Source organism: Colossoma macropomum, unplaced genomic scaffold, assembly GCF_904425465.1.
Source record: "Colossoma macropomum unplaced genomic scaffold, Colossoma_macropomum, whole genome shotgun sequence".
NCBI lineage: Eukaryota > Metazoa > Chordata > Actinopteri > Characiformes > Serrasalmidae > Colossoma > Colossoma macropomum.
The window spans coordinates 17,645,088-17,659,336 of record NW_023494798.1 but is presented as its reverse complement, the minus strand read 5'-3'; the positions used below and the strand labels follow the sequence as shown (position 1 = coordinate 17,659,336).

Sequence of the window (14,249 nt, the reverse complement as noted above, 5' to 3'; positions counted from 1 at the left end):
CAGAACAGCAAGTTAAAGATGTTCCTGTGATTTTAACATTTTACACCAATATTTCCATAACAATGTGTCAAAGAATCCCAGCAATTTTTGCTGCTTTGAAAATTTTCATGTATCAGAGGTCACCATCTATAAAATCCAACCCACTTGAAAGCAGAACTAGCTCAATACCGCTTCAATACATTTACTGTGGTCTCGCTTCTGCGCTTCTGCATGTTCGAGAAATGGACAACACTTCCCAGGAAGAACACAAGTACATAAAACTGTCAATGTGGACAATGGGACACTCTAAAATATAAAAATAAAAAATAAAAATAAAAAAACACGCTTCCATCTGGGTGGCCTTTCCCTCCCCCATTGTGTGTCGTATATTAAATCTAACAGTTAATGTTCAAAATAATACACGCTCTACACTGTTAGAAAAGAAGTGTCCAGGACTGTAAAAGTCAATTTTAATCCCCCAAGGTTCAAACAATGTAATTGAACTTTCAAAGGTCTAACTGTGCACCACAAAATGAGTTTGGAAGTACACTACATTCACTTTCCCAGGGGAAAGGTACATGTCTATTCCTTTTCATAACTTAAATCTAGAAAAACTAAAATAAAAAGCCTAGAGCCAAGATGTGGGTATATTATGTAGTCAATGCAACTTAAAAAATATAATTGCAGTAGAATATGATACAATCAAATTCCCTAACTAAAGGTAGTGAGAATGTACTGTTGAGGGTACCACCTTAGTGACAGTATTTGCATCATGAAAGATGCAGTTTTTTCTGAGAGTGTACAGTGGTACACACAACTTATGAAAACAACCAAAAACTTGTACTTCGTTCTAAAAACACCTAAAGCAGAGCTGTGCTCTACAGGTCAACAAATGTAAAACAGAACAGCCAGGACAAGAATGAATTTTTGTAAAAACACAACAATTAGCGGCCCAAAAAAGACCCTGTCAGAAACTCTGAGGACGTTCCTGACCTGGGAAAATGGAGTGCATCCCTGTGGGAGAGAAGAGACAGCATGTCACAGAGTGCCTGCTCCATTAAAGTCTGTCACAGTCTGACACACACAAATACACACGTGCATGCACACACTCACCGCACCCTCCCCGCCTATTAGAACAGTTGCCTACACATCTCTACAATAAACATAAGATGATTTTAATAGTAATGGCCATTTCCTCAGCTTTGAAAAAGGCAGAGGCAAATAAAGGAATAAAGATAGCCACTTTCAGAGAACAGTGGGAGTCATTGGGCGTGTTTAAATCCTGCCAGTCCAATAAATGTCTGGCTCAAGGGCATGGAGAATATCGGTGGACCATCCCCTCTCTGGTGGCCCATAATATGAGCTGTATATGTGCATGAATAGACCTAGGCTTGTAAAAAGGCAGTGCTGCATGTATCATTAGACCAGGTACTGAGACAGAGCAGAATGCTCCCTCATCCCTCATCACACTCATATACGTTCGACGGCCATGCTACTCCTTCACACACATAGCCTCATATATTCACAAACAATTTATCAAAAGTCTGCTGAAGGATGTGCAACTGAGTAAAAGCATTGTGTTACAATGAACTGCTGGTGTTAAAGTAGGCTCATAGCACACTTATTAGCACAACACATTTAAAGCGAAAAAATGACACCACATTTGGTGGATCAGCCAAGACATGTTTGGCTCTGAAGTTTTCTTCTTTGAGCACTGTGTGATTTCTGAAAACTTGTTCTTTGGTAACAACTCACATAATTAACCATTGTGTTGGCCAAAGCCAATCTATATGGTGCAGCAGCTTTCCTAACAAATACCACACTGTACAGTGAAAACTGGAACCAAGAAAATAAGATGATGTACATAAATAAACAATGATTTTATGATCAGAAATCTGATCAACTGACTGCTCAATTTGAACTCATTTGGGCAGTTCATTGGGCATCGCTAGCCCCCACACTGCATATCAAACAACAGGTGATGAAGCTGATATATATGCTGATCCTGAAGCTTAGGCTTTAGTTTTGCTATGAAGCCAAGAGGGTAATGTAGCTAACACGTAATGAAAGCTTATACCCCACCGATTAGCGCCATGCACCTGCAAGTCTAAATTGCCACAGATTTGCCTCAACCTGCGTCACGTTATTTCAAAAAAATTTAAAACAGGTTTGTGAGACTGTATGATACACTGTGATAAAAAAGAAATGGACAAAAGTATGAACAAAATTCAACGCTCAAGGTGGTTGCCATCACTGTTTTTAGCTATGCGATATACCTTTTTTCTGTTTTTATAAACAGTGCGTTGCACACCTCATTAGGGCAACTAACACAAGCAATTAAGAGGATATGTAAATTGATATGTATGCATGTCTATATTATGTATTATTGTGTAACCCTTGATGTTTGTAAAATAAACTAAAATAAAACCTGTTAGCATTTATACGCTAGATTATCTCCTAGACAGCCTTTGTTCTTTAATTATATTTGTTCATGTTTTCATTAATCTCTATTTTCTCCTGGAGGTCAATTGATGATAATTGTAAAATGAGAAAAAAAAAGGTTTGCAAACTTTAGACATCATGTCTTAGTTGATTTACAACATTTAGGATCAGAGAAAAATTGTGTGACTACAATTTTTCATCAAAGTGTTCTGACAGATATAAATTAACATGCCATGCAATTGTTATGACAAGACAAATGCTATTTAGTAGTGAATGGGAGTGAGATGATTGTCAGAGGTCAAGAAAGTCAAACGCATAGCCGTAGGACAATCTCTACTATGCTCCATCACTCATAATGGGCAAATAATGATTGTAATTAGTGCCAGACCGTATAATTAACATTATAATTGATGTTTAAGTCAACAGAGCCTTTTCCTCAAAACTCCTCCGGCATGCAAAATTGGCTTTACTGGTATTGGAAAATTTGCCCAAGCTGGGAGCAAAAACCAGACTGAGAGTAAAGTTAACATCTCCTTCCTGAGGCTGGATAGGATAACAGTCACACAGACAGCAACAGTAGCAGCACTGATGCTGAAGCCAGTTCTCCTCTAATCCCTCTCTCGGCTGCGTGCGCCTGACAGCAACAGCCGCTCCGAGCTGTGCTCTACGAGCCAAATTAAAGCTTGTGAGTGCAGTTTAGGCACGAAACGGGAAAGACCAAAGCTAATTTAAATGCCCTTCCAGTGGAAATATATCTTTTTTTTTTTTTCATAAACACAATCGATGTGTCATTGCCATGGCATATAGCGTTTTTGCCCTTGATGTGATTTTAGCATGGCCACAGGCACCCGCAATCCCCAACGGGGTCCTGAGAATGGCACTATTTATGTGGGTGTATGAATCAACATCAGAGTTTGCAGAGTCATGGCTCAAAGTGTCAGCATGTGTACAGTTAGTGTGTGTCATCAGTCAGGACAGAATATATGATATGTGTAGTGTAGACATGAATGAATCAGAAAACTGGGGAGACACTACTATTTTTTGTAATGCGAAGGATTTTTGACATGTCCAGGCTGAACCCGAAGAAATCTTTCATTTTCAGCTTGGCCTAAAATGACCCACTGACTTCTTGCTTCTTGTTTTCCTGAGCGCGATGGTAATTTTATGATGACTGATATTCCGTCAACCTGCTGTTTTCTCGTTTTTCAGGTTTATGGACTTTATAAAACCACCATATATACAGAGAAAGGGACTTGAAGGATAATTTAACAAAGCTAAGGCCATGGAGTAGCCCTGAAGCACTCAGCATCATAAACTCTGGTGTGATGGCAGGCTGAACAGTGTCTGACCTCATGCCGCGGGTGGAGCGGTTGGTGTAGTTCTGCAGCAGCTGAGGCAGGCCCAGCATGGCCTCAGACATCAGGGCCAACGAGCCCAGAGCCTCCACGAACAGCACCCAGTCCAGGAAGAGGAGAGTGACGAAGGCACACAGCAGCGTGAAGCCGAAACAGAACAGCAGATAGTCCTCAAAAGCACTCCAGCTCCAAAAATACCGCAGGTCCAGGTCTGCGAGAGAGAGAGAGAGAGAGAGAGAGAGAGAGAGAGAGAGAGAGAGAGAGAGAGAGGAGAAATTCATCTCAATATCCTCTTCTGGAACTGAATTTCTGGATGATAAGATATCCACAGATTTTCATATACCTCAGAAAATTTGAAAGCAGCATATTACTGGCATGCACTGAATAAATATCTCGCTGGCTGACTTGGACAACTGACTCAAGAGGCCCTGCTGAATGTGCAATGCGGAAGCCTAAATCAGCTCAGTGATCTGCCTTGCCTGTCTGATGCACTGTTCCAATGAAATGTGCCTCTGTCTCTCTGAACAAATATTCATTATTTTTGGCAGACCTGTTTAAGGATAATTGCACATTTCATTCATGATATCTTTAAAGGCAGTTCTTCCCTGGAGAACGCGGCAGCACTGGGTGCAATAAGGATTTATCTCCAGCACTAAAGAATCACAGCATTGTACAATTTAAAGTCATAGAAAGAATTAGGTGCACCGGAGCAGAACACTAACAGTGCAGCACTGTGGCTGTAAAGGACTGGAGTCTGACACCCTTGATTTATCACGTCTAAGTGTAAAGAACATACCGTTCCAGCACCAGCTAGAGATACGCCATCTGTGCAGTAGAAACTAGAGAAAGCTGGCTACCTGACCCAGACTAGCAGAGACAAAGCTTGTACTCTCACGAGCCTTCTCCACGCTACTGATCACAGCCATGTCCAACATCCAGACATGATCAATGACTACCTGCCTCTTTCCCACACAGGGCAAGCTGGAATGAGCTGACAGCAGCAGAACAGAATTGATGGCTAAATAAGAGCCCATTCGTTACGGCCCTGACTGGAGGGTGACGTTGCGTGGAGGAGAAGCGGATGTGCCGAGCTGTCATTAGACAGGTTCTGTTCTTCACACTCCGTCCACTACCCGCAGGCCTTGGTACCCGACAACCACTACTGTGGAAATGAGAGCAGTGGGCAACAAAGCAGTGAGTGAGACATCTCAATGTGAGCAGGGATTCAACTGGGACAGAACGCACTGGCAGAGCTTTCGGTTTAGGTGAATGGCAAGAAGAGCTAAGCTCTGGTGGTAGAATTTGATTGATTGAAATAATTTTTGATAAAATGTTTGCCAGATCTGAAACTATCCGATTTGATAAACCGTGTTGAGAGAAAACCGCCCAACAGCTGCACTCCAACTTACCCTCATCTAACAATCCATGATAATTTATTTTTCATTCTCCTCCTCTCATTTTGTCAACTTTCACAATCATCTTTTAAAAAGAACAGTTATTGTTAAAAAATGTGAAATAAATAAATAAATACATAAATAAATAAAAGCTGATTTAGAGTAATGCAATATACATTCCTGCCTCATAGTAGAACAAATTGACCCACTTTCCACATGACCATTGAAGCTAAAAAAGCAAAGATGCGGGCACTTAAAATTACTGGATGTTAATAATAAAAATCAGTGCAAAATTTGAGACAAAAGGTTAGTCGACCATTGAGACATGAATCATCCCAAATATGTAAGTATAATGATCTTTATCAGTACTGCCATGAGTCCAATACGCCTACGACTGAGCTTAATCATGCAACCGCATCAAGCAGCAATAATGTAGGAATGTTTACATGTTAGTTTTAGGTTGTGTGTGTATATATACAGCATATATTCACTGGGTTCATTTCATTTATTTGGGTGGAGGGCAGCTAGGAGCCGCCACTGTGTGTGCATGAGCAAAGAGAGTGAGAAGCGTGCAGACGTGAGCTGGATAGCGAACAAGCTGTTAGAAAAACTCTTATGTACGGCGTAGCTGTGGCCAACAACAGCTGCAAAATAAACCACCATGACTTGTGTGAAAACTGTTTCTCTTTTAATAGCGGTGAATGCTACAATACTCTTTTTTCTCCCTTTCTTTTCTAGTTAAAAAGTTTTATAGCAGCTGTAAAACATGACAGCATAAACAGCATATCTATTAATTTCAAGAAATTAAAATCACAATTTTTTTACCCCTGTATGAGAGAAGAGTAGCATCAATACATTGTTAGTACAGCACAGGAGCTGCTCTGCAACGACCTTAGCAACAACATGATCATCATATTTTAGTAAGTTACCATTTTAAATGTAGTTTAGAACACTATAGAAAGCAGGAGTGTGATTTGACTGGATCTCTGTGGAGTTTACATGAAAAACCAAATGGCTCAAGTTTTAAAGGATGTGAGACGTGTGTCTAGAGCAGCCAGTGTGAAATAAAACACTGATTAAAATGGAAACATATGTGTTCCACCAGACAGACACCTAAAAATGCTCCAAATACTATTATTTTTAAGCGCAGTTGTTCAAGTATTTGAGTAAATCGTCGCTCTTCTGGCCAAAACTAATTTTCATACAAGTTTTCAATTCTTCCCACTGTTTCACGCTGTTTCAACTTGCTACATAAATTAGTTCACTATGCCTCAAGACTTCATCTACACCACTAGGGGTCTGTGTGAAGAGTCTGCTAAACTGGGATTATTATCACTGTTTTTTTTACTGCTGTAATGTTACATCTAAAGTAATTCCAAAGCATTCTATTACATAGGTACATATTACAAAGGTAGTTAGAACGTTTGCATAGCCGAATAAACCTATCACCATTGAGTTAGCTGAATCTCTTTAGTTAGCTAATGAAAGAAACAGGGCTTCTCCACATCCAAAATCCCAACTTAACCCCTGAATGTGACTGAGTTTGAGCGGGTGGGTGTGTGTATGTGTTTATGTGTGAGTGTGGGATTAATGCTTCTCATCATCCAACAGCTGAGATGCAAAACCAGAAGAGAAGATAGGATCTGACCCTCGGGAATGGGAAAAAAGCGGGGGAGCGAAGAGAAGACAAGAAGAGCTCAGGGCCCCCTCCCACTGCCCTTGAAGAGGACGAAAGGAGAGAACGGAAGAAGTAAGCAATAAGAATTGGCACAAAAGTGCAGCAGACAGAGAGTGGGAGAGGGAGATTTCGCAAGAGGGAAACACACACACACACACACACACACACACACACACACACACACACACACACACATACAGTGCACGAGTATGGCAGTGACTCCGTTCCTGGCACATTAATATGATGTGCAGTGACAGACGTAGGTCCTGATGGAATGCGAATGGTAGGCTTGGCAGAGCTGTGAGGGCTTCATTTTTCACCTGTGCATAGAACACGATTGATTCCTCCTCTTCTCCAGCAAGGCATTTCCAGCTAGAGGGCCGAGCACTGCCCTTTGTCAGGAACATGAAAGCTCCATTCCGCTTTAAATAAAACTGCAGAATGCGCTGACAACAGCAGCGGCTTCACTGGGATGATGGAGGACCACTCTGCACTCTCCTTCATCTCACGTCTGTCTCTAACCACAAAAATTGTCGTTTTGCATCTTTTTAATACATCGGGTTTAAAGAAAAAGAGTTCAATTAACTCTACGGACCCTAGGCTTATTAATGAGTTTTTAATCTTAAGGCTTATTATTCAGTAACTAGTATGAATTATTCAGTATCTACTATAAAACTAATACATAAGTTATATAGTAATGAGAATGAAGAATCGAAGTGTGAGCCCACAAACAGGCCCTTAGGGTTTACGGAGTTAAATTAAAGAGAGAGATAGAGTGATTTCTCTTAAGCTTCTGTTCACAATGGCCCTTTCTAACCATGTCCCTTGTCTTGCAAGCCAGACATTTGGTTATCACCAGAAAATCTGGTAGGTTTTGTCTGTGGACAACTAGAGACCGCTGTTTTGTGTGACGTGTATACATGTACATAAAATTAAACCCGTTTTCTTGCACTGATAGTACTTTAATAATGCATGTATGCATGTATGTTAGTCTTCTGTGCTGTCACAGTGAAATTTTGTAAGTTGTCAGAAACTTCATAAGTGTTTTTGTTTGGTCAATATACTTCTGTTGAGTAAAAGTCAAGAAGTTTCTGACTGGCTCTTACCATCATCTAGTTGCATATTGTTTTACTTATTTTATTCATCCTCTTTGCGTGGTTTTTCCTTCTGGCCTACCTTCCATTGTATGTGCATCTTTTGTATGCTTCTTGGTAAATGCGGAATTTCACTGATTTTTCAAAATTTATACATAATGTTTAAGTCATTAAGAGTGGTCTGATATGAAATGCTCAGTTCTTAACTTATTGCATCAATATTGTTCACAGTGATGCAGATAGGAAACTGGACATCTAAAGAGTTTAATGCCTCTAAAAATTCCCTCACAGAAAATTATATGAACTTATTACAAATTTCTGGCCTGATGCCTGAGACACTGATTTACAATAGTTCTGAGAGACGAATTTGACCTAACGTATTTTTTTAAGTGTATTCAGGGAAGAATGGTACATGCAGGGTGCTGTGAGTCAAAACAGCCCCCCAGATCAGATGTACCACTAATTTACCATTTATCTACATCACATATACAAACTGAGAAGACGTGTAGGTTCACTGGTGGTCTTGCATAGTATATAAAATGGTTATATTTGCGTTGCATACATGGTGACCCCTGGTTTCTATAACCACTGCAAAGAAATCTGAAAAGAGTTAGCAAGTTTCTCTGCAATGAGCCATTTCACATCAAACCTCTTTAAATGACTTTGTTTACATCTCAGGGGGTGAATTATATGTAAATTCTAATAACTTGGAGGAATTTCCCTTTAACTTCCTAGCTATGTTGTTGTTCGCTGAAAGACTTACCAAATACCATACTACTAAGGATGACTTCACGACAGCTCAGTAGTGCAGTAACAACTAAACATGTACATCTAATTTAAATCTAATAACTTGTGTTGCTTTTTACTTTAATCTTACTACTTTAATTAGTTGAACACAACTATATTGGGCTGAATGCTAGAGCAGTGTGAAGTATCAGTTGAGCTATTTGGAATTTACTTAACTCATGTGTCATTTACTTAAACTTATTGAGTACATATTAATCAGTCGATCATCTTAGAAAATACTTGACACACTAGCTTGGAACCACTTGAACACTTGAAGTAACATTTTTGAGTAAATCTAACAGTTCATTTAGATAAAAAAATTCCAATTTTTACACACACACACACACACACAATAAGTGGTGTATACAATGGCTCAGCAACCACAAGGAATTGCCAAGTCAATGACTCCAAAGAATTTTAATAAGATGGGAATTTGAACTTCACAAACTTTTTTTAACCCAAACTTTCAAAAGGCTCATCATTGTCACTGTGTGCAGAGCAGGACACTGCTTGTGACAAGCTAGCATTTAGCTTGATAAACAAAAGTTTGCTTTCCATGATTCTGATATAAAAAAGTGCATGGAAATCCATACACATGGAAAGACAGGTCACCAATGACAGTGTAATTGGCAAGCTGGTAGCTGTAGCCATCAACACAGTGTACAATATGCATCAGATAGCCTGTGTAATCTCATGGCCAGAGAGTATAAGGCTGAGACTACTGTGACCCCAATTTCTCTTCTTACAGGCTGAAACGCTCCTGGAGGAGTTCCAAACTGGCCTGGGAGCAAGTTGTACAAGCTTTACAACAGTATTTGGGCACTCTTTGATGACGGATTGAAGTTTGATAAGAACACAGGCGTGACAGTCAGAAAGTGCCATCAAAGGCAGTACTTTTTAAGGGGGCTAAACTCCTTTGAGGCGAAGAAAGATTTTTTTTACTACATTTTTATTGAGAGCGCTCTCTCTTTTATAATGAATCTGCTGACAAAAATGATAAAGAACTTGGCGCTGGTTTTCCCATACTGTGACCAGCAGACTTTTAGGAAAGCCACTTACAACTTGCATGACCCCTGGCATCTCTTGTATAGGGCCTTCAAACGGCTCTTTTCTGGATGGCATCTTTGCTGATGCCACTATAGAACAGCTTGCAGGAAGTCTAATTTTGTCACAACTGCAATACATGCAAGCATTCATCAGGTCTGTGAGTGGGATGAATAGGGCATACTTGAAACATACACACATAGAAGAGCATCGTGGTGAGCCTCTCAGCTGTGCATAGATCAAACAGTTCATTTACCAACACTGCTTCCACATCAGAGCAGTGAAAGGAGCTGCTTTCCACCTCCCCATAAACCCCTAAACTATAGTACCTTGACAGTACGGCCTTTCTTCAATCTCCATCAGTAAACCTGTCAAACCAATACCTCTGTCATTCATCTACAAGTCCTGGCAAAGCTCACAGCTGCCAGGGTTCACTGTCCACATTACTCCGTGGGGCATGTCAATCTCAGCCAGAAAAACATAGTGGCAGGGAGGCATTTGAAGAGAGTGACAGGCAAGAGGAAAGAAAAAAAAAAAAACATCCAGGTCCCCCAGCATTCTTGCCTGCAGCCCTATCTACAAGCCTATACAGTTGAGGGAGGAAGGTTTACAGCCAGCTGGGAGCTCTCATGCACCAGGACCATATCTGGATAGAACCCAGGAGCCCAGGGGCAGATGCTCAACTCAGGCCGTGCTGCCTGGCCGGGGCTTATACAAGCTCTAACTGCCTCCTGCCCATCAGCTGAGCCCCAGAGCTCGCAGACAGTCTGATGAAACTGTTTCAGCAGGAGCATTTATTTATACATACATATGCCCTCATTCAAAAGCATGAGCATGAACAGATGAACCGCTAACTACTTACATACACGAACAGGCACATATGTGTACAGAAGATCTTGGAATACTCTACAGACATCCATGTGTGCACAGACATGCTGTTCGGTTCACTGTGCATCCTATAAACATGGCTTCAAGGGCGATACAAATGCAAAGGCTAGTGATGCAAGTAACTGAAAAACACATATGCGCACCCATGCAAGGCCTTGCAGAATTTGCGGCTGCAGTTATGATTGCTAGTAAATGCCAACCCTGCTGTTGCACTATAGGGAGAAGTAAAAAAAAAAAAAGCAATTTGGATCAAATAAAGTGGTCAGTTTTTACCTCATAATCCCAAACACATGTGAGGTCCTTTTCTTAGCAGTACAAAGGTGCTCTATATGCAGAGGCATTAAGTAGTAGATAAAGAATTATTTGTAAGTTGCATTTTAAATACATTATGTTGTATTTAATACATTGTTTGTAGACTGTGTTACACTTTAAAGTGGGCACAAGTATGTGGTCATATTCCTACTAGCAGCAAGCTATCAGTGTGTGCTATTAGCTTTTACAGGCATCTACCTGCTTGAGCATGATGTTAAAGCAAAATTACACAAATTTTTCTAAATTTCTGCATAATATATATATATATATATATATATATATATATATATATGTAAACAAAGTGGGTCAGAGTGGTTTTCTTTACAGTGGAGGTGACAGTAACGTCACAGGTGATAGCAAATATAGTCATTTTATGCAAAACGACCAGTGAACCTACACATGTCTTGTGAGTTTTTATATCTAATGTTGATAATGGTAAAATAAACCTAAACCTGAAATTAAGGAGTTTCCTTCAGGGACTATTTTGCCTCAAAAGGCAAATGTGTTATAGGCCAATGTCTTAGGCATCAAACAGCGCATTCATAACCATTTCATGTAATAACTTTCCATGAGACAACTTTTAAAATTTCACATCAAACCACACTGAATATAATAAATATATAATTTAATTACGCAGAAACTTAAAAAAAAAATGGTGGAATTCCCCTTTAAGTAATAGCACATGTGAGTGTTCATCAGGTTTCTGGGTTTTGGGATCATTATGTAATTAAGGAGGGTGTTCACCAGAGCAGATGTCCAGCAGCGGAGCGAATACTAAATAATGCATAAAGCAGTAGGTTCAGAAATAGTGGTGCTCCTTCAGAATAAGAAGCTATGATTAGCCCACTCACTCACTCACTCACTCACTCACTCACTCACTCACTCACAAAAATACAGTATCCCTATCAGATAAACAGTACTTAAAGCTTTCATCTTTGGCAGATAAGAGAAAATCAAGCTCCACAGGTATTTCTGTCCATCCTTCCACCGTGAGAAGACAATGCTACAGATCTGAAAGGGTGTGTAGCTGTCAAGAAGCCATTACTAAGAAAAGGAAACAGACAAATAAAAAGACAAAACACAATAGAACACTAAACTGGACGTCTCATACATCTAAATTTGTAATTGGGATTACTTGGATCGTGAGAGGCAGAAGATGCAGCCAACTTCTAAGACTGATCTTTGGTGGAAAAAATCCTGCAGATTTCTGAAAGCAAGTCTACCAAAAAGCATAGAAGTAGAGGAATAAGAATAAAGGCGAAGGGTGGATACACATTTAATATTAAATTTTAATTGCTGATGCCGATGCTGACAAACAAATAACTTCATGAATGTTTTGCCTTGAAATGAAAAAGATCAAAGGGGTCATTTCATACTTTTACACAGTACTATCACCACCGCTCCTCCCAACTCACACACACGGTTAAAGATTCAAAAAGACTTTTGCATATATGCTTAAATCCCTCACACTCAGACACACTCTTGCACACTGATGAAGGTCATGGCCAATCTTTTTGTGCTGTGGTGCATATACAGACAGACACTTCCAAGATACTAACTTAATTATGATGAAGCCTGCAGTCAGGATATACAGGTTCTAATTTAATCTAATTTTAAGAGCCGCAGTCACCATATAGATGAAACAGAATGTCTGACAGTGGAAAATTGTAATGCTAAAGAAGACTTTTCTGTGCGTAAGATCTAGATCTTTAATTATTGACATAACGCAATCAGTAGCAACGTCTAAAAAGAAGAGAGTCTACAGCAAAGCAATGCCATGGTAACCTTAATATGTATCGAAGGAGGCAAGCTGACTCAAGCAAAAATCGATGATGATGTGGGAGACCTTCTATATTGAAAACTGGATAAACTAATATATATGTATAATACATATATATATCCTTCAGGCACTGTGCACGGTTCTTTCCCTTATTATCTGAATATATATGCGCCATTCCCTGTTTCTTTTTTGACTGACATGACCTCATTCGCTGCTTGTATGGCTGCATCTCAATGAATGTTCTCAACCAAGACATATAAGGGGAGTATTCTGTGTGCCATTTTGTTACTCATTTGCTAGATGCACGTAGTCTGCTATGGGTCACAAGTTCCATTAAACAGCACTGAATACTAACAGCAAGGCCAGTAATAGGCAGTAAAAAGTGTCTCAAAAAGAGGATGCATTCCAAAAATAAGTGCGGACATTTTGGAAGCTTTACAGTACTTGCAGGAAACTAGGGGTGCAGTAAGAGTAGATGGAGTGTGGCAACACCACAGCCCCTCGCTGGGCAGTCTGCTTCAAGTTTCCACACAGCCGACTAACCCCGATGAGCTCTGACAGCACTTCACTGACGCAACGTTCCAGCAACACATCATTGCGGAGCGGTTAACGTGTGCTAGGGAAGGGTAGCCTGCAGGTTCGCCCTTGGCTGAACAACAGACCATGCAGGAAACGGGTCAATAGACATTGGATCTGAATAAAGACTTGTAATTAGGCCCAATCAGCTCCATTAAACAAAGGATCAGGTGGGCTAATTAAGTAATTGTTCCTCTGAGGAGGGAAAAAAATGAGCTCCAGGGCTGCAGAGCAGATTTTACTGTAGTCAGAACAGATAGAGTATATAAGCTGTCTCTGTGCTAAGGGCTGGGTAATGGGGATGAGCTGCCAGGTTATCAAGGTCAATATGTGAAATACAGATAAAGCCAGAGGAAGCAAGCTTGTTTTAACTGTTTTAAATCAAAGTGAGATCAAATCCAGAATAAAAACTGCAGTGTTGGTCATGTACTACACACTTCATATACACAGTATAGTGCATGTATTGTTTATTGCATGTCTACTTCAAACGTCAAACGATGTAAGTAATTAACTGTGATAAATCACATTAGTTTATATAATCACATTTAATTGCAATTGCTTTATTTGCTCAAATTTGACCCTAAAGATTTTTTTTTTTGTATTTAAAAAGCTGTGTACTTTGTTAAAGCTGTATGCATGGACAAAATAAGCTTCATCAGAACATATCTCCTACCTTCTATGATTCAACATGAACCTAAATATAAAATCAAGTGAATGCTGTGTGAATATGAAATTAGAGTAAATGCAGCTTCCAATTAGAGCATGTCTGTCAGAGCAACAGTGGCTGAGCATTCCTCTGCTCTCATACTTCTATGTTACATATTATTTAGAGGGGGAACTGTAGCTTTTCACTTTGCTGTTACTTTTGCTAGTTTGCTGCTTGTTAACATATCCATAGCTGTCCCATAAGCACTGCCCAGT

The 14,249-nt window shown here is 39.9% G+C and overlaps 1 protein-coding gene across 1 annotated transcript in view; it reads right to left on the bottom strand.

Annotated features, from left to right (window-relative positions):
- The window catches only part of si:dkey-246g23.2 (solute carrier family 66 member 2), a 63,433-nt gene that overhangs the window by 21,601 nt on the left and 27,583 nt on the right, over positions 1–14,249 (bottom strand). Inside the window, 1 exon segment of the mRNA XM_036585069.1 lies at positions 3,771–3,987. Coding sequence (XP_036440962.1) covers positions 3,771–3,987 — 217 coding nt within the window.